The sequence below is a fragment of the Echinops telfairi genome, unplaced genomic scaffold (assembly GCF_000313985.2).
Source record: "Echinops telfairi isolate 266 unplaced genomic scaffold, ASM31398v2 ScPeMD7_44;HRSCAF=162, whole genome shotgun sequence".
Lineage (NCBI taxonomy): Eukaryota > Metazoa > Chordata > Mammalia > Afrosoricida > Tenrecidae > Echinops > Echinops telfairi.
In genome coordinates, this window is record NW_022103942.1 from 421,977 (window position 1) to 441,511 (window position 19,535).

General features: G+C 43.3%; 2 protein-coding genes and 1 non-coding gene across 5 annotated transcripts in view; 1 reads left to right on the forward strand and 2 right to left on the reverse strand.

The window, feature by feature from the left end:
* The first annotated feature begins 5,058 nt into the window (after window positions 1–5,058).
* Window positions 5,059–7,942, forward strand: TCEAL5 (transcription elongation factor A like 5). 3 transcript variants are annotated; one of them, XM_045290609.1, is made up of 3 exons: window positions 5,059–5,245; window positions 6,450–6,554; window positions 7,061–7,942. In XM_045290609.1, the coding sequence occupies exon 3, from the start codon at window positions 7,086–7,088 to the stop codon at window positions 7,692–7,694; it is 609 nt and encodes a 202-aa protein (XP_045146544.1). In that variant the 5' UTR covers window positions 5,059–5,245; window positions 6,450–6,554; window positions 7,061–7,085; the 3' UTR covers window positions 7,695–7,942. The 3 variants fall into 3 exon arrangements, with proteins under 3 accessions (XP_045146544.1, XP_004717711.1, XP_045146543.1); XM_004717654.2 differs by having other exon boundaries at window positions 5,062–5,245; window positions 6,450–6,517; XM_045290608.1 differs by lacking the exon at window positions 5,059–5,245 and adding an exon at window positions 6,325–6,348 and having other exon boundaries at window positions 6,450–6,517.
* Window positions 7,943–14,084: 6,142 nt separating this feature from the next.
* On the reverse strand, window positions 14,085–14,210 carry LOC115869785. The gene has a single exon (XR_004046373.1). It is a non-coding gene; the product is annotated as a small nucleolar RNA SNORA77 (small nucleolar RNA).
* Window positions 14,211–18,148: 3,938 nt separating this feature from the next.
* The window catches only part of TCEAL8 (transcription elongation factor A like 8), a 2,194-nt gene continuing 807 nt past the window's right edge, over window positions 18,149–19,535 (reverse strand). Inside the window, exon 3 of the mRNA XM_045290600.1 lies at window positions 18,149–19,135. Coding sequence (XP_045146535.1) covers window positions 18,740–19,093 — 354 coding nt within the window. The 5' untranslated portion in view covers window positions 19,094–19,135 and the 3' untranslated portion in view covers window positions 18,149–18,739. The remainder of the gene's footprint in view (window positions 19,136–19,535) is intronic.

Sequence of the window (19,535 nt, forward strand, 5' to 3'; positions counted from 1 at the left end):
TACTTGGTCCAGCACCCCCACTCATTTTAGTACCCTTTCTTACGTTTATGAGAGAAAAAAACAAGGTCTAAAGATTGGCGATAACTTAGCTTGTCAGTTTTGCTGCACTTAGAGCAGTTGTTTGTGCATGCATTTGACACCTAAGATTGCATCTGATTGGCTGCTCTGTATATCAATTAATTGACAGGATTGATGATAGGCTCACGTCTATTTTTTTAATGTCATGCGATCTACCCACACTACATTTGCGATTGACTAGTAGATCGTGATCGATGTATTGAGCACCCCTGCTATAAAGGATTTCAGAGGCTTTATAAATCTTTACTGGAAAAAACAGCCTTATCTTTCTCTCAAAAAGCATCTAATGGGTTTTAACTTTCAGTTAACAGTTATCAAAGAACCACCAGGCTTACTAAATAGAATCACCAGGACTCTATTAGGAAAATGCAAATAATAACCACCAGGAGATACCATTTTACATCTATTAAGATAGTATAATACTGCTTGATGTGATTAAAATATGGATTGATATGATATCTGTATTAACTCCCAATAAATGGTTTCAAAAAATAAAGGTATTTAAATAAATAAGGCCGTTAACAAGATGGATTGACACAGTAAGTACAACAAGGGGCTCAAACATAAGAACTGAGGGCAAGATATGACAAAATACCCATTTATAAACTATCAAGGGCTCATGCGGGAGCGGGGAGCGGGGAGGGAGGGGAAAAATGAGGACCTAATGTTGGGGGTTTAAATGGAGAGAAAATGTTTTGAGAAACGATGTACAAATGCGCTTTGCACAATTGATGTGTGTATGGATTGGGATAACAGTTGTATGAGCCCCTAATAAAATGTTTAAAAAAAAAAAGAAATGGAAAAAATATATATATATATAAGATAATAAAATGATCCATATAAAAAAACAAAAAAACATAAGAACTGTTGTGAGGATGGTGCAGGACCAGGCAGGGTTTCTTGTGTGTTGTTCATAGTGTCACTAGGAGTCTGATAGGACAATGGTGCGTAACAGTGGTGAGAGTGGCGATATCAAGAGCGAAGCGGGAGTAGAAAGGGGGAATCGATCACAAGGATCTACATATAACCTCCTCTCTGGGGGATGGACAACAGAAAAGTGAGTGAAAGGAGACACCGGGCAGTGAACGATAAGATAAAATAATAATCTGTAAATTATTAAGGGCTCATGAGGGAGGGGGAGGGGGGAGGGGAAAACGGAAACTGAGAAGCTGATTCCAGAAACCCAAGCGGAAAGCAAATGATGAGGGCAACAAATGTATAAGTGTGCTTTACACAATTGATGTATGTATGGGCTGTGATAAGAGTTGTATAAGCCCCAATAAAATGATATAAAAACATTTTTAACAAATAATTTTGGCTGTTTTAGAAATTTTTGAAAGTATAAAATAATTAGTAATATTTCGTTCTCAGTTTTTTGTTACATATATTCAAATATTGTATGCATGGCATATAATTTTTGTACTTTATACATATTTAAAGATTATTTTATTGGGAGCTCTTATACCTCTTTAACATTCCATACATCAATTGCATATGTGTACATATGTTACCATCACCATTTTCTAAACAATAATATATATTTTTAAGAGAATAGTTCATTGTATCTGGAGGCTCTGATCAGAAGCCATCAAAATCAAGTGGCATAATACAGTTCACAAAGACAATGTTCTACATTCTACTTTAGTGAGCAGTCACTGGGCTCTCATCAGCGCCCATCTATAGTCGTCTCTCTCCATCCAGAGCAAAGAAAAGTGAAGAAAATCTAAGTTCCATGGAAACAATCCAGTGGACTAACGATCACAGGAACATCAGTCCCCACGATCCTGAAACCCAAAGAACTAGATAGTGCCTGGCTACCACTACCAACTGCTCTGAAAGGGACCACATTAGAAGACAGAATGAGGTGGGGAAGTGGGGAAAAAATTCAAAACTATAAAAAACAACAGGCTACTGTTTTCAAATCCAAAGGACAGCATTTACCCAAGGTTAAAGTTCAAAAGGATTACGGAAGGAGAAATAAAAATGGAAAACACAGGGAGGAAGTGGGATAAGGGATGTTACATTGTGGAGACTGTAATCAATGAAATGAAACAAAATATGTATGAATTGTGAAATGGAAAAACTCATTTGCTCTTTAAACTGTCCTCTGATTCACAATAAAAAAAGTTTTCCTTTGTTTTTGTTTTTTTAATGGCAATTGAATTTAAATTGGGGGGCAGGACCTGCATATATAAAAGGGTACTCTCTAGGTCAGTAAGCCTTCACCTGTGAGCATGGGATGAAAGCTATAAGCATTCTCCTCAGCAATTGTATCAAAGAAACCAAACTCCCTGCCAACAAGTTGCTTTCAACTCACAACAACCCTCTAAGTCAAGGTAGCACTGCCCTTATGGGTTTCTGATACTGTATCTTTTTACGGGAGTAAAAATGATTTCTCTTTCGCCCTCCGAGTGACTGGTGGCTTCAAACTGCTGTCCTCCCGTTTATCAGTTCAACATGTAACCACTGTACCACCAGGACGCCTAGCAAATGTATACACCTATCAAAAATGTACACATGAAAGCAAAAATGTGTTGCTCTCAAATAATAGAAAGCTTTATGAAATAAAAATATCGGAATGTACAAGTATTGTTTCTCAACATACCATCCATATAAGTCTATACACTTCTGAAGGTGATGTTTTGATCTGAATAACACTGCCCCAAAGAACGCTGCACTCTGATTTACACAATAGTCCAGGCATCCTTGAAGGACTGGAATCATGCTCATTTTGAATGTTCTTTGAGTTTGTGGAACACAAGGAAGCCTGAAGGAGCAAGATCAGGGCTGGAGGGTAGATGAGGGAAGGTTTCTCAATGAAATTCTTCTGGGACAACCCTTGCTACCCTCAAAGAATGAACAAATGCATGGGGGGGGGTCTTCAGTGTTTTCCTGGCCTTTATCTCACCAGTGTAGTTTTCAGTATTCTTAAACTTCTTCCTAATAAGGCCTGAGATTGTCCTACGTCCTTCGAGAAAAATCAATCCAGTTTACCCCTTTGGAATCCCAAAACATAATTAGCATACTTTTCTGAGCCGAACTCTCTGCCTTGAATCCAATGGCAAATGCCCTCAACAGCCACGGTTGTGATTGGACTTAAAAAAAACAAACACCTAACAAGACAAAAACCAGTGCATTACTGAGAGAATTTGTCTTCAGCCATCTACCGAATGCAGAGGCAATTTTAAACGCATTTTATGATGAGGCATCCTCGTGGCGGTACTTTCTAAACTAACTTTTGTCTCCTATCACTCCGCTCCCCCCGCCCCCATATACATACTTGCACATGCTTTTGAGTGTTACTTTTGGGGGATTCGTGTATCTCCCTAGTTCTGTGAGGCCTGAGCCCAAGATGTAGATGCTCTCCTTTGAACATGGCTCAGCTGCTGTTTGTCTCTTCCTCTTTCCCGTCTTGTTCCTCAGTAGCTTCTTCCCTCCGCATTCTTTCGACCCCATAACTTCTGCTTGTTCATACGGTCGATCTGCTCATATCTCAAGGTTTCGCAGGTTCCTGGGGCACAAATCCTCTTCCCACAGAAGTGCACATATTCCACTAACCCTCTAAATACATGCAACCTTGTATACCATTTCAGACCGTCTACAGACTTTTTTCAGTAGAGAACGGCTGATGTAGGTCAATCCACTCTGGTTGAGAGGGCACCAGTGGAGGTATGAACAGAAGGCAGCATACAGCCCTCCTCGTAGGTGCGCTGAAGGTGATAAAGCCGGAGTTGAGAGACCCAGCAGGCTGCGTCCCTAAATCAGGTAGGCAGTAGGAGCCTGCTTCCAGGCAGGACTTCATCTGGGCACTGTAAAAAGGGGCAGGGAACAGGCAGGCTCAGTGGGATGAGGTTGAGGGACTGGGATCTGTCCCCCTAGCCATCACTTACTTTTCAGGCTTCAAAGAAACCCACAGCTGCAGAGGTGTGAAAAGAATCCCATTCTCCTTTCCAGTGGTGACAACAGCACTCTCATCCAAGCTGAGGTTGAATTAGGTCTGAGGGAATTGGGGAGAAGAGGGAGGAAAGGAACCAAAGGCATCTACTCAGGTCACCCACTCAGTCACCTGGCCATGGATATTTTTGGAGTGAGTCAGTCAGTGGATGGACTGCAGGGGATGAGAGACTGACTGGGCGGAATGGGAGGAGCAGCACTTTTTGATAAGGCGAGCAGAATCGGAGCATTTCTGCAGCCGTCTTAGACCTCAGTTGCCTCAGGCGCACAGTTTTCCCTTTTGCCCAGAACAAAGTTTCTGAATGAAAATAGCTATGGGCCAAATTTTCACAAGAGACTTTGTGGTAGCCACAATATTCCAGCAGGGCTACTTAGCATTCAACTATTGTTTGGGAACATGAAATGGATGTGGTTGCTTTTCTCTTATTTTTTAATGGAACAGGACAAGAAACCGCTATGTCTGAAGAAATGTTATATATGTATTTGACTAATCAAATTCTTCTTTCAAATGTTCAAAATGAGTGCTATGAACTTGATTTGGTCCCCAGGCTGAGGTGGATATCTTTGGAATCATGTTTTCTCTTGCTTTTCTCCTACCAGAAACAATTTCTTCTCCTTAGAGGAACATAACTCTGATTTTTTTTAACTTATAAGAATAACCTATTTGACAACCCACCATGTCCGTACTAAGTGAAGGTCCAGACGGCAGGTAAAATCATCACAGTGGCTAGATGGAGAAGCCTGAGGGAGTAGGTGCCTTAAAAGGGGGTGAAAGATTCCTCAGAGATACAGACACCAATGGCTAGTAGCGCTGGTGAAGCTGCAACCCCTCCCTGTTAAACAGGCAGCACGGGAGGACGAATACCGACCACAGTAAGAAGACGCCACTTTTCACCTCTGGGGTTGGCAAAGACACACACACACACACACACACACACACACACACACCAGCAAAAGGAGTGGCGGGGCCTCCTGTGGTGAGGCCGGGAGCGCGGGCAGGGTTGTGCAGGGAGGAGATGGACTAGTCCTGACGCACTTTCTACTGGTTAGAGGGGAACCAGGGACCCGAGCCCACTGGTGACGTTTCCCTCACGTGATCCAGAGCCAACGAGTGCAGTAGTCCTTTTCCTCCAGGTATCAGCTCCCTATTTCCGTGGAGGAAGGCAGACTTCAGGCTGAGGGGCTCAGGGGCAACTGCCCTATAGCCCTGCAGGTCAGTACAAACCAGGGACTCCTGGGGTGGGGGTGGGGGAGGACAGAGACTACTGGGAATAGGGTTTCCTTTCCAGATACGACTCGCCTCTCCCCCTCCATTCATTCTGGCGCATAAAAATGTGTGAGTGTTGGGGATAGGGGGTCTGGAATGCTGTCTCTGCCATCCATGGATAAGTCTGTGCTGCTGGCAGAAGGAAATGTGAGGATGAGGATGCATGACCCCGGGGATGCCTATGCATCCATCTCTGCCTATTGAGCCGTAGGCGGAGGGTAGAGATGCCGGAGGGTCCAGGAGCGGCTTCTGTGGACTTCTTTCCCCTACGCCCACCCCTTTGGTGCAAGAAATGGAGGGTTTGTGGGGAGGAGCTCCGGAGCGGCTAGGGGTTGGAAATGGGTACCAGCTCGGATAATCTAGGAGGTGGACAGGATAACTAGGGAGCGGGCGGCCTCTGGCGGGGAGGGGGGATAGACTGAGGGGGCACCGCGAAGCCTGCAGCAGGGTCCAGGCCTGCGTTTCCAGCGTCTCTTCCCCACCCTCCGTCCATTTTGGAGTCGGAAATGGTGGGCTGTGGGAGCAGAGGGTTGGGGGAGGCTGCAGAGGAGGAGGGCAGGGGCTTGCTCTTGGGGATCTGCTACCTATTGCGGAGGAGGGGCTTCTGACCCATCGAGGGTTCAGAGACGGTTGCATGGAGCAAAACGTTCAGGCCGTTAGAGCATCATTTGTCTCTTGCATTGCAGGAAAATGTGGGCTTTCAGGAGATGCGGGGAAGGAAGAGAGGTGGCAGTGTTGCTGTGGACATTCCTGCCCTGTCTGAGAAGTGATGGATTTTGCCCTACATGGACACCCTTGAGGGAGGGGGGGGGGGAGATGTCAGAAGGCAGAGATCTGAGTACAGCCGGATCTGCCTTCTGAACACCATTGCCCTGACCCGTACTCATTTTCAGTGCTGGAAATGTGAAGCAAAAATGTGGAAGGAGAATTAAAACAAAACAGAAAAAACACTTTTAAATAAACTCACTTCTATTGCCCCACATAGGACAAGGGAGGCAGGAGGAGGGTGAAAATCTGAGAAGGTGAGGGACAGGGCAGGCAGACAGGAGGTGAGAATGTTTGGACTAGAGTCTGAAATAACCAATGCCCCAGGAGCCCGTCATTCACGTTGCAATTCCTCATTCACCACCTGTCTTGTGTCTCTATGCAGGTCTTCAAGTGTGTGGTTGTGGGCACCACACCAGGCAAGAAAAGAAGAGACCTGCTGTATCAGCCCAGGTCAGTGCAAGAGGGCAACTGCCCCAGGACCCCTGGGGTAAGAGTACATTAAGGCAGAGCAGAAGTTGAAGAAGCCACTACCTGATGGTCCTGCTACTGTTGGGGGCTTCGCTATTGGAGTGCCAGGTCCCTAAGGAATCATAGTGATGACAGAGCGGAGAAGAAGGGAGGGAGGAGTGTAGACAAGAGCTCTGAAAGCAGACCAGGCCATGTTGGCAGCTCTGTGTCTTACAACTGCAGGCAAAGGTGAAAAGAAGGAACTGGCCCAGAAGGCATAGCCTAGGCTAGCACAAAGGTTAGAGGGGAAAAGGCTCCTACCCACTTCTCAGTGCACCCCACTTAAACATGGGTAGAGCACCTGTGAAGATTTCCAACCTTTGGCTCTTAGGAACATGGAAGAAGTGGGGAGGGAAGGAGGAAAGAAGAGTAGGATTGTACTTAGAAGGTGGAATAGAGTCAGGAAAGCCCCGAGCCAGAAAAGGCAAAGGTCCGTTGAGACAATCAATCCCACCCCTTAAGCCTTCATTCTCCTTGATCTCCTAGGACAGGCAAAGAAGGAAATCTCAACATGGAAAAGCTCTACAAAGAAAATGAAGGAAAACTAGAAAATGAAAGAAACTTGGAAAAGGAAAGCAAGCCAGAAGATGAAGCAGAGCCGGAAGAGGAAGGGAAGTCCGAAGAGGCGGCCCGGCCGGAGGTGGAGAGGAAGGCAGAATGCCAGGGGAAGGCAGGTGGTGAGGGAGAGGCGGGGGCTGAGGGGCAGCCAGAGGGAGAGCAGGAGACTCAGCAGGGAAAGCCAGGAGATGAGGGCACTCCTCAAGGGGAGGCCCAGCGGAAGCCCGAGAGCGAGGCCCGGGCCTCCGAAAAGCGCCCCGCTGAAGATCACGTGCCCAGGAAAGCCAAAAGGAAAACGGACAGGGGCACCGATGATTCCCCCAGGGACTCTCAGGAGGACTTACACGAAAGGCACTTGAGCAGCGAGGAGATGATGATGAGAGAATGTGGTGACGCGTCAAGGGCTCAGGAAGAGCTAAGGAAAAAGCAGAAAGCCGGTGGCTTTCATTGGTTGCAAAGAGAGGTCCAGGATCCTTTCCCCCCTAGGGGCCAGCGGGGGGTCAGAGGAGTCAGGGGCGGAGGTAGGGGCCAAAAAGACTTACAAGATGTCCCCTACCTTTAATCCCGTTGCCTTTCCATTCTGATTCTCAGATGGGAATCGTGCCAGCCCTGCTTTCCCTGGCAGGCTTCTGCCAGGCTCTGTGCTCTAACCTGTGCTGATACTTACCTTGCTTCAGGTGTCACTCTTGTTACCAGCAGCCTTGGACCCCACTGCAGCGCTCTGTGTGTCAGTAGGGCTTTCACCCATGTGCATGGGGGAGATGTTCACGGTACCTTGTAAAATGTGAATAAACTGTTTGTAAACCTGCATATACAGTATCAGCCCATTTTTGTAAACTTTTCTGTGCGTGGAATACATTCGAGCACCAGGGAAATTATGAAAGTATGAATACCAACAGGGAAATAATGGCTTTCTCTGTCTGCATGGTGGAATAAGACATTTCCCTTTTTCTCACCTGTACTTTTCCCCCTCCCCAACAAAGCACCGATTACGTTTGTCCAAAAAAACCTAATAAAAGAAAATCAAAATATTTTCTAACAACATGTAAGTAGCTGGACCAAGAGCACTGGTCAATGAATTTATGAAAGCAGTGGGACCACCTAAAAGTCTTAGTATTAGAACATAAAATGACAGGTTTCACTCATATTACTGTGAGACTTGCAGTGGAGGGGTCACCTGGCAGTTACCACAGATCCATCTTCTTACCTGGAAAATGGGAATACTACTTGCCTCTCAGGACTACTGAGGGGACCAGATTAGATACTAAATGTATGAGTTGTTTGGCGCTGACTCCTACCTCCTCCCTTGTATTGGAAGCACTCCATTAGACACTTGGAGGATGGAGAGGTAAGAGAGACCTCATTCATATCCAGGAACAATTCAAGGCAGCTGATGGGTAGATAGGAGGCCTGGTGGCATACTAGGTACACATTGGGCTGTGATCTGCAAGGTTGGCAGTTCAAAACCACCAGTGTCTCTGTGGAGGATGGAACATTCTACTCCCATAAAGAGCTAGACTTGGAAACTCACAGGGGCAGTTCTACCCTATCCTATAGAGTCGCTATGAGTCGGCATCGACTCGATGGGGGTCAGTTTGTTTTGGTGTTTTTGTATTTGAGAGGTGGGTGCCATTATATCTTAGGCAGGGCCATGGTACTGTGTCCTTCTCTATGGTTTTGAACTGCTGTAAGGACTGATGTGCTGGCGCCCTCAAGGTGACAAAACCCCATTGGTTTCCATGTTGTCTCCAATGAACTAAATACCCACTACACTCCCTATTGAAATATGGAAAAGGCACCTCTTCTCATTTTATATTTATGTCAAACCTGACATGAAATATGAGAAAGTGAAATTTTTTGTTTGTTTGTTTGTTTTTCAACTTGATTATTTGAGTTTATTATTGCCTTATTGGTAGAGATTGCGCATCTAAAAAGGAGAAAGTGAAATCTTAAGCAATACATTTGCCAGGCATTATAATTACCCTACTAGACGTGCCCTTTTCAAATCTTTTATCTAAGTGATTTTAGTCCACACAGAACATAGCTTTAAAACCTCAATACATTAACTATGATTGAGTCAGAAAACTTCAGTGTGGGGTCAACTTCTCCCCCTTATTAAAGCATGTAGAGCACATACTTTCATGTCTTAGCAGCTGAAACTTGCTACTCCAAAAGGAGCACACCTACCTGAATTTGTTCCCCAATATAGATGAGTGCTCCCTCACCTCTTTCCCGCAACAAGAGAGGGATTTTACCATAATTCACTGCAAAATAATTTTAACATTGGATATACTAGTGTTTCTTGGAGTTCACTAGTTACTAGCACACCACCTGTGGCAGAATCATCAAGCTATCTTATTAAAAATGCAGAATCTAGGACAGATGAACCCCTCAGGGCCAGGGGTGACAGTGGCGATACCAGGAGGGAAGTGGGGGGGGGAGGTAGAAAGTGATCACAGGGATCTACAAATAACCTCTTCTCTGGGGGCCGGGCCACAGAGGAGTGGGTGAAGGGAGATGCCGGGCAGGGTAATATAAGATATAATAATTTAAAAATTATTAAGGGTTCATGGGGGAGGGGGGGGAGGGAACAAAGGAAAATGAGCTGATTCCGGGAACCCAAGAGGAAAGCAAATTTAGGGAATGATGAGGGCAACAAATGTATAGGTGTGTTTTACACAATTGATCTATGTATTGTGATGAATTGTATGAGCCCCAATAAAACGATTTAAAAAATATGTTGAAATTTTTTTTAAAATGCAGAATCCTGGTTCCCGCCTCAGATCTATGGCATGAGAATCTCGTCTGGCTTGTCCCCCATGATGTGTATATAAGTATGTGTGTCTTTTGCTTTTAAATTATTTGGGTTTTCTCTAAGGGATGCATGCAAACAACGTTTAGTGTCCAAAGCTAAAGTCTTCCTCGCCATGTCACATTCCCATTTCCCATGGTTAACTACTATAAACATTTTCCTTCTTTCTCTACATTTCTGAAGACTATGCTTATACTGGCATTCCTTTTTCAACAACTTCATGGAGATATAATTCACACATCAGTAAATTCACCCTTTTAAAGTGTACAATTTAGTGGTTCAGAGTGTATTAATAGAATTGAGAAATACTTCTGTTAATTGAGAAACATTACCTGGTTCCAAAACATTTTTGTCACCCTGCAAAGAAGCTTCAGTAGGAAGCACGAAGTCATTCCACCATCTGCCCTTCCTTCCAGTGCCTAATAAGACACACCAATCTACCTTCTCTTCCCATCAATTTCTCTTGTTATGGACATTTCCTATAAATGGGACCATACAATATGTGGCCTCTCGTGTCTGGCTCCTGAATTTCAAAGTTTAACAATATTTGTAGCCTGTATCAGTACAGAACATTCGTGAATGAATTTTTGTGTATACCTGTGTTTTCAATTATCTTGAGTATGTACATATACATAGACGTGGAATGTCTGAGTCATATGGTAAAACTATTGTTTAATTTTTTCTTTGAGGAACTTACAAATTTAGTTCCCACCAGCAGTGTATATATTATATCTGATATCTCCACCTACTTGCCCACATTGCTATTTTCTCACTTTTTGATGATATGATCCGAGTAGGTGTGCAATGCTCCCACATTGCATATTTTATTTGCATCCCCCCAATGCGAAGAAGGGAATCCTGGTGGTGTAGTTGTTATGTGAAGTCAGCAGTTCCAAATTACCAGTCGCTCTGTGGGAGAAAGATAAGGCTTTCTATTCTCTTAAAGAGTTAAATTTTTCACTATGAATATGTTTCTACCCATCCCTCAGTGAACCACACCATGGATTAAGCACTATGATCACCTTAGACGCTGGCTTTATAGCATCCCCAAGGGACACACCAGAAGGACTTAACATGGAAACCCGACTGAATGAACTGGGCCCTACCTCAAAACTACCTGTACCCTTGGACTTAAGACTGAAATACTGATGGGAGAGGAAGCAAAGGATGGCCACCCCAAGACTGTGGAAATGGCAGTCACTGGACCTTTGGTGGGAATCCTGGCTTAATGGGTGTCCGATGAAAGGGGATCTAGAACCAACATATATTTAGCACCTCAATGCTCCCCTTGCATTAATATGACAGGTTTTGATCTGATACACAAGAATCTATACATGAAAGAACTGATACAGGAAATTTTCCCCTAGTACCAACCCCCAAGCTCAATGTAAACAGACTCCAATCAATTAAGAAATGAATCTGTACAAAGCAACAGCTGATAGATTGCAGCTCATAATTAGATTATACTCACATAAACTCATCTCAAAAGTACCTTAAATTCTATGCCATTGGATAAATTATATATGTTATCAATGCAATCGCCTTATATCCCAGAGGGATGATTGACAGTGTTTTTCCTTTTTGTTTCGTGTGTGTGTGTGTGTGTGTGTGTGTGTGTGTTTGCTTGTTGGTTTTTGTTCTTCTTGGCTTTTGCTTTTGTCTTTGTCATAATACACTGCCAAAGTAAACCAGAGCCATTCATAACCCATGGTCAGGCAGATGAATTCTGGGCTCCCACTTAATTCTAGCCCCAATCCAAGAAGAGTCAGTTATGATAACATGGCCATGCTCGATACTCTCCTTCAAGGAGCGATCACTAAAGATAAGGGTGCTACAGAAAAGTGTGGTGAAGAACGCAGATGGTACCAGCTATCACTTGGAATATTGTCTGGGATCTTAAAAGCTTGTATTCAAACAAGCAGCCATGTAAGTGAGGCATCAACTAATTCCACATTGAAGAAGCACACCCGCCTGTGTGATCTGAAGAGGATGATAACAAAGTCCAAATGTGATGAAGGGGAAAGTATCAGAGCTTAAATTGTGAACACACACAATTTGTAGAAGGCTATGGAGGACAGTGGGAACCCAATTCTATCTGCAGACTATCTAGTCAGATTAAGTCTCTCAAAGATCCCCTCTGGCCACAAGCGAGGGACTCAAACAGCTTGACTATCAGAGGTCATTGTAAACTTGATTATGGTGGATTGAACCATGGTATAGGTCATTTGACATTCCTCTTGACTCAACCTGAATTTGCTCTAGGCTCAAATATTTCTTGCTTGTTCCACGACAAAAATTTCTTCTCTGGCTTTTGAAATACTGATTATTGTCTTTTATCATTATATTATTACTATTATTTTCTTCTTCCTGTTTTGTTTTACTTTTCTTTCTAATGGGTTTCCCAGTTTGTGAGGTACAGAAAGTGTGGATACACAGACACAATAACTGGTTGCAACGGTTTATCAGGGAAGTGTGGGGTGCTGAGGGTGAGGGGATTTGGGAGAGGGGGTGCTGAGGGTGAGGGGATTTGGGAGCAAACAGTGAATTCAGGAGGGGGAGGGAGCATTAGAATTGATTGTATTGATTTATATACAACTCTTTTTTTTTTAATTGGGGGATCTTACAGCTCTTATCACAATCCATACATATATCCATTGTGTCAAACACATCTCTACATATGTTGTCATCATCTTTTTCAAAACATTTTCTTTCTACTTGAACCCTTGGTGTCAGCTCATTTTATTTTTCCTCCCTCCCCTACCTTCCCTCTCCCATGTCCCCTTGATAATTTATACGTTATTCTTTCTTTTCCCCCATGCCTTACACCAACCGCTGTTTTCTTTCACCCACTTTTCTGCTGTCCATCCCCCTGGGAGGTGGCCATACACTGACTATTGTAATAGGTTCCCTCTTTCTCCCCCCCCCACCCCCCTGCCCGCCCCCATCTTTCCTTACCCTCCTAGAATCGCTGCTCCCATTATTGGTCCTAGGGGGGTTATCTGTTCTGAATTTCCTATGTTGCGAGTTCTTATCTGTACCAGTATACATGTTCTGGTCTAACCAGATTTGTGATAGTGGGGTGGGGGGGGGCGCCGGGAAGCATTAAAGAACTTGAGGAAGGTTGTGTGTTTCATCAGTGCTATACTGCACCCTGACTGGCTCATCTCTTCCTTGTGGCACTTCTGACAGGGAGTGTCCAATTGACTACTGATGGGCTTTGGGTCTCTACTCTCCCCTCCTTCTTATTCCCATTGATATGATTTTTTGTTTGTTTGTTTTGCTCTGGGTCTTAGATGCCTCATACCTGATCCCATTTGACACCTCATGATCACACAGGCTGGCGTGCTTCCTCCATGTGGGCTTTGTTGCTTCTCAGCTAGATGGCCACTTGTTTATCTTCAAGCCTTAAGACCCCAGACACTAACTATATCTTTTGATAGCCAGGCACCATCAGCTTCCTTCACATTTGCTTATACACCCATTTATACACAACTCCTTTTTTGTATACAACTCTTTTTAAAAGCAATTTAACTATGGAAGTGTACGATATGTCAATATACTATCAAGAAAACTACTGAGAAAAAAAAAGAAACCAAATTTACCCAGTGGTTACCATGGGTGAATGAGAAAGAGTCTTGGCTTCTGGGGCATTGAGTTTATGTTAATGGTGGTGGAATAATTTGGAAAAAGGATATCAACATTTGCACTGAATTCAACATGTGAAAGTTGTTGAACTGAAGAATAATGTGTTGTGTATATTTTTGCCACAATGAGTACAAGGAAGAAGAAAATGTTCTAGAATTGTGGCAATGATAGCCCAAATCTTGATGATTGAATTATTGAATTGTATGACATGTGGATGAAGTGCTAAGGAAACTGTTAAAAAAAAGTTACAATCTTGGAAACTCACACGAGGAGCTCTACCCTACCCTATAGGGTCACCATGAGTCAAAATGGACTCAATGACCATGAGCTTGGAATTTTAATGCAAAGAAATGCATTTGATTAATGATACTGAGCATTTGTGCATGTGTTTATTATCTGTATACATTCTTTAGAGACACCCCTATTAAAATCCATTTTTTAATTTTTTAATTGAATTGTCTCATTAGTGTTCAGTTATAAGAATTTTTTTTCTTTTCACATGTCCCTAGAGAGCTGCACTGCCTCAGACAGGCCAAGACAGTCACAGCAACCCCGGAAGTTTCTCTGGCAAACAGAAAAAGCTTTAAGAATTCTTTATATCTAACTTTGTGATGGGTTCCCTCTTTGGGGACGAATAACAGAAATGTGGGCGAAGGGAGACAATGGGCAGTGTAAAATTGAAATAATTATAACAAGGATTCACGAGGGTAGGAGGTTTGGGGAGGGAGGGGAAAAAAGAGGAGTTTATACCAAGGGCTCAAGTAGAAAGAAAAAGTTTTAGAAATGATGATAGCAACATATGTACAAATATGCTGTATACAATTGATGTATGGAATGCTATAAACGCTGTAAGAGTCCTCAATAAAATGATTTAAAATAAAAAAGAATTCTTCATGTGCTTGAAACAGGTCCCTTATTAGATATATGACTGTAACTGTTATTTCTTGATTTGTTCGTTTTAGCCATTTTCTATTGACTTTCTGATACAATAATTGAGGAATTCTTTCTCACCAATTATCCACACTATCTTTTTCCGATCCCCTAGGTATAGTTCAGAAGGCCTGGTTATGAGTGGCAGGTTACTAGCTGGGCTGCTAGTCACAAGGTCACCAACTTGAACCCACCAGCTGCTCTGAAGGAGAAATATGAGGTTTTCTGTTCCTGAAAAGATTTATATATGTGTGTGTGTTTATCTACATATATATCATTTTATTGCGGGCTCTTACAGCTCTTATAAAAATCTATACATCAATTTTATGAAGCACATTTGTACATATGCTGTCATCATCATTTTCAAAACACTTTCTACTTGAGCCCTTGGTATCAGCTTTTTTCCCTCCTTGACACCTTGATGAATTATAAATAATATTATTTTCATATCTTACATCAATCAGTCTCCCTTCCCCCGTTTCTGCTGTTTGTCCCTATGGAGGTGGGGGGGGCAGGTTAAACATCGATCATTGTGATCGGTTCCACCCCTTTCTCCCCCCCCTTTCCCCTAACCTCATGGTATTGCTACTCCCATGATAGTGGATGGGAGGATGCATCAAAGGACTAGAGGGATAGTGTGTTTCATAGGTGCTATACTGCATTCTGGCTGACTCTTCCTTGTGATCCTTCTATGAGGGGATGTCTAATATCTACAGATGGGCTTTGGGTATTCACTGAGTCCCCTTATTCACATCAATATGATTGTTTGGGGTCTTCTGATACCTGATACCTGATCCAGTTGACACCTCATGATCACACAGGCTGGTGTGTTTCTTCCATGTGGGCTTTGTTGCTTCCCTACTAGATGGCCACTTGTTTAATTTCAAGTCTTTAAGCCCCCAGACAGTGCACCAGTATTTGGCAAAAAACAGCATACCTCTCTTGTCCCACGCACCTTACTCACCTGATATTGCTCCATGAGACACATTTCCTTGAATGTGGAGGGACATGAAAGGACAGCGATTTGATGACATAGAAGAGGTGAAGTAAAAAATGAGGGAGGTGCTGTCAGCAATCCAAACAGATGAGTTTGAAAAGTGTTTCCAAGAATGGAATCACAGATTTGGCAAATGTATTAAGTGTAATGGAGAGTACTTTGATGGTGATAAGGTTGGTTTTTTTAAAAAAAAATTAATTATACAGCTTTAAAAGAATTCACTTGGAAGTGTGCCCCCTTGTCTAGCTTCTGCACAGACCAGCATCTTTTTAAGTATCTCCAACTATTTTGGTTGCTTAATTTTGAGATCTACTTGTGAGTTTTTTCAAGGTAGATTAGGCTGATGCTAGAGTAGTTAACCACAAAGCCTCTGTGGTTTAACACAACAAAGATGTACTACTCAGACTTGGTTGGGGCAGGTAATGGAGAGGCACTGTTCTTCCTAGTCTCAGAGACCCAAACTAATGTTGATGCCACATCAGGACATAGCTACTCTCTGCAGCAGAGAGTACACATAGGCCTCATACCCAGTTTTCTATACTTTGACCTGGAAGTCACACATCAGCACTGTTTATATATTTCTTACTCCTTTAATTCTGCCAAACAATCAAGAGGTGGGTGTCATTATCCTCTCCATATAGAGGAGTAAACTAGGGCTCAGAGGTGAAGTGATGTATGCAAGGTCACAGACTGATAAAGGGAAGAGCCCAAATTGCCGTCCAGGTTTATCTGACTCCAAGGTCATAATCCTTAAACACTCTGCTGAACCCAAGGATTTGGGGTTTTTTGTCACCTTATTGCCCAACTAACCCTTTAGCAATTGTTCTTCAGGTGATAGCCCTAAAATGCACAGCTCACGATGACCTTGCTTTCTCCACCAACCATGTCCCCAAAAGGTTTTTTCATGCCAATTCAGTTTGACTGCCCTGGCCTGGGCATGCGGTACATCTAGGTGTTTAAACAGGCAGTGGCAACCTCTTCCTCGAGTTGTAGAACCACCGTGCCTCTGCTTGTGCACATCTCTGTACACTGTTTATCCAGTCCACCTCCAGAGTCAGTGGGTCTTGGGTAAGGTCTAGGAATCAGCATGTGAAAGATGTTCCCCCTGATGACCCTGATGCCGGTTTTTGTGTTAGGGGAGAGGGGGGCACAACTCACTCAGCTGCCTGTCATAGCTCGAGAGAAAAAGATTTATAGATGATTATTCATCGGTGACAGATTTTAGACAATACCTCTGGCTCCTTAGTAATAATTTAAAAATCAAGTATTAAAACACTTAAAATGTGAGGATAACTAGAAGAAACCAGTTGGTTTTGTTCATTCTACTGGGGAATCATAATCACTAAAATCTACAGAAGTCCATTCTACCTCCAGTAAACGAATGTACCATATATACTTGTGTATAAGCCAAGTTTTTCAGCACTTTTTTAATGCAGTTTTTGTGGTAAGATTAGGTGCCTTGGTTGATACTCAGGTTGGCTTACACTCGAGTATATACGGTACTTCAGAGCTAGATGGTATTTAGCTATCACTCCCAACTACTCTCAAAAGGATCGCATTAGAAGGTCCTGGATAGAGTAGGAGACCAATGTGGGGCAGAACTCAAAATCTTAAGAACAAGCTTACTAGTCAGAGACCAGTGAGACCTCCCCAAAGACAAAGGCCTTTGGTGCCCCCTTTCAGGTCTAAAAGTGAACTCAGCCCATGTTAGAGAAATCAACCATTCAAGATCAGAAGGGTATCTACCTGAGGACACAGTTCAGCTAGAAAGGAAGGAAAACAGAAAACACAGTAAGTACATTAAGTGATGATACACTGAAGGAATTGCAATGGAATTGAGACAAAGTATGTATGAATTATTCAATGTAGAACTGATGATCTGCTATGTGGACTTTCACCTAATTCCTAATAAAATGTTTTTAAAAATATAGTGTACTGTGTCTTGGTTAAAGTTTTGTTCCACATTTCAAGTAGGGTTGGGCTGTGGCAAAGGGGCTGTTTTTAAGAGCTGTTCCTTGCATCACCTTGTAAACGTTACCCAAGCCCGCTGAGAGCCTGGTGAAACAGGCAGAACCATAGACCTAAGGTGTCAACTCTGGCTACAGAATCCTGTCACTCAAACTGCAACCTCTATCCCACTCCCTAATAAGCTCATCACTTCTGTGCCCTATAGAAGGGAGGGCTCTTCTGATCTGTGAAGTTATCAAGGGCCAGTACCCACCTATGTCATGTGACTATAAAGTAGAGGCCTTAGAAGAGCGGGGTTCAGCTCACTGGGCACCCAAGAGAACCCAATGGAGTTTGGGCACCAGTAGAGTAGAACAGCAAAGGACCCAGCAGATAACGGAGCTATGCTCAGCAGGCATGGCAGGTTCCAGGGGTAGGGCTCAATGGCAGGGGGATCACATGGAAGCCTTCGGAATTTGTTTGAAGCTCAGCACAAGTTGAGTCACGATAGTGTCTACCCTTAAAACCCTAATGGTTCTCCAGTGGGTTAGGGTCCTGTATGGCCAGGTGGGACCAAAAGCCCACCAAACACAGCTCCCAGTTTTTTATTTCCCTTAGCAATCCTGTGGGGTTTTCCCATGAAATTATTTTCCCACGAAAAGACTGAGTCTTCAATGAGTATAAATGAGAGTAATAATTGCCAGTTTTATTCCTCTGGAAAAGAGATCCTGAGGTAATTTGACATTTACATTTTTAATAGTTTGATCATGAAGAGATTAAGTGCCCCCAGTACCATTGTAAGCTAGTTGCAAATTATTTGATCAAATCTTATTAAAAAAACTTTAATTATTTTTGTCTGACACAGTAATGTGTTCCTTAAAAAATACAAATAAGAAGCAGAAAAACAAGAGCTCACACCACATAGAAATAAGCACAGGTAAAATTTTGATATATGTATGTACACACACACATACACAATTTGGGGATTTTAGCCTACGTATGGGAGCTGATACTAAATATGCTGCTTTGAAATCTGTAGTGTTTTACTTTATGCAACGAACATCTTCCCATGCCTACGTGTGACAACTTACCAACTGAAAAGCAAACCTGGGAAACATTAAAATACAAACTCTAATGATATGCTGGTAACAAGGTAAACTAACTAAAACAAAATACCACCAGATCATGAAAAGTAAAAATGAAGGTCAAAGATACATCAGAAAAAATGTTAACAAAAAGAAAGCAGGGGCCAGATCTTAATTATCAGGCAATGAAATCAAGGCCTGAAGCACACCGGATAAGGGCGGCTTCGAGAATGTCTTTGTTTCCAATGCATCATCACAAACTTGTTTCTTACTCTTCTTATCTCTTCCCTAAGCCTTTCCAACTCATCTACTCCTCTTATCATTTCCTCAGGGTCCAAGTGCCTAACGGGAGTGTCCTCTTTAAAACTCTGGCCAGGCTGGGCCTGCCCTCCTCCAAGGTTTCCTTGTGCTTCCTGGCTAACAACTTCAGCAGAGGGTTGCGGCTCTCCTCCCGCCTCCAGAGGCCCACCATCTGAAGGGTGATCTTCCTCTGCCTTTGGCATGTTCTGTGGCTTTCCTTCATTGTCGTCACAAGATGTTTGCATGTTGAGTATTTTACTATTAACTTCTTTTGGAATAAATTATTCCTAGAAAAGCAAGGAAACAAAACAACTGCCAAACTGACCAGCAGCCAGGAGATGGGTTTCCATAGCGACTAGCCATTTCTAATTCGGGTTTCTAATAGTCAAAAGTTTTTCAACTAGGCCACGGCTTGATCCGATCGATCGTCAGGCCTAGAACTCCCCTAACTCCACCCCTTCCCTCCCTCCCCCTCCTCCTGCTTCTAGCTCCATCTTCTCTCCTCCTGCTCCAGCCCACCATTTTCCCAGCAGGCCCTGCTACAGGCCTTTCCAAGCACTGAGAGGGGAGCAGCACAGTAGAAATTAACCCCTCCCTCGCCTCTGCCCTCCACCACTACCGCCTTTCAAGCTTCTGCAAGACAACCCACACCTCCAGCCTCATACCTGAGATGGCTAATCCAGTCCC

Bases quoted from the DNA above. Each gene is read 5' to 3' on its own strand.
- TCEAL5 (XM_045290609.1), top strand. From the start codon at position 7,086: ATGGAAAAGCTCTACAAAGAAAATGAAGGAAAACTAGAAAATGAAAGA.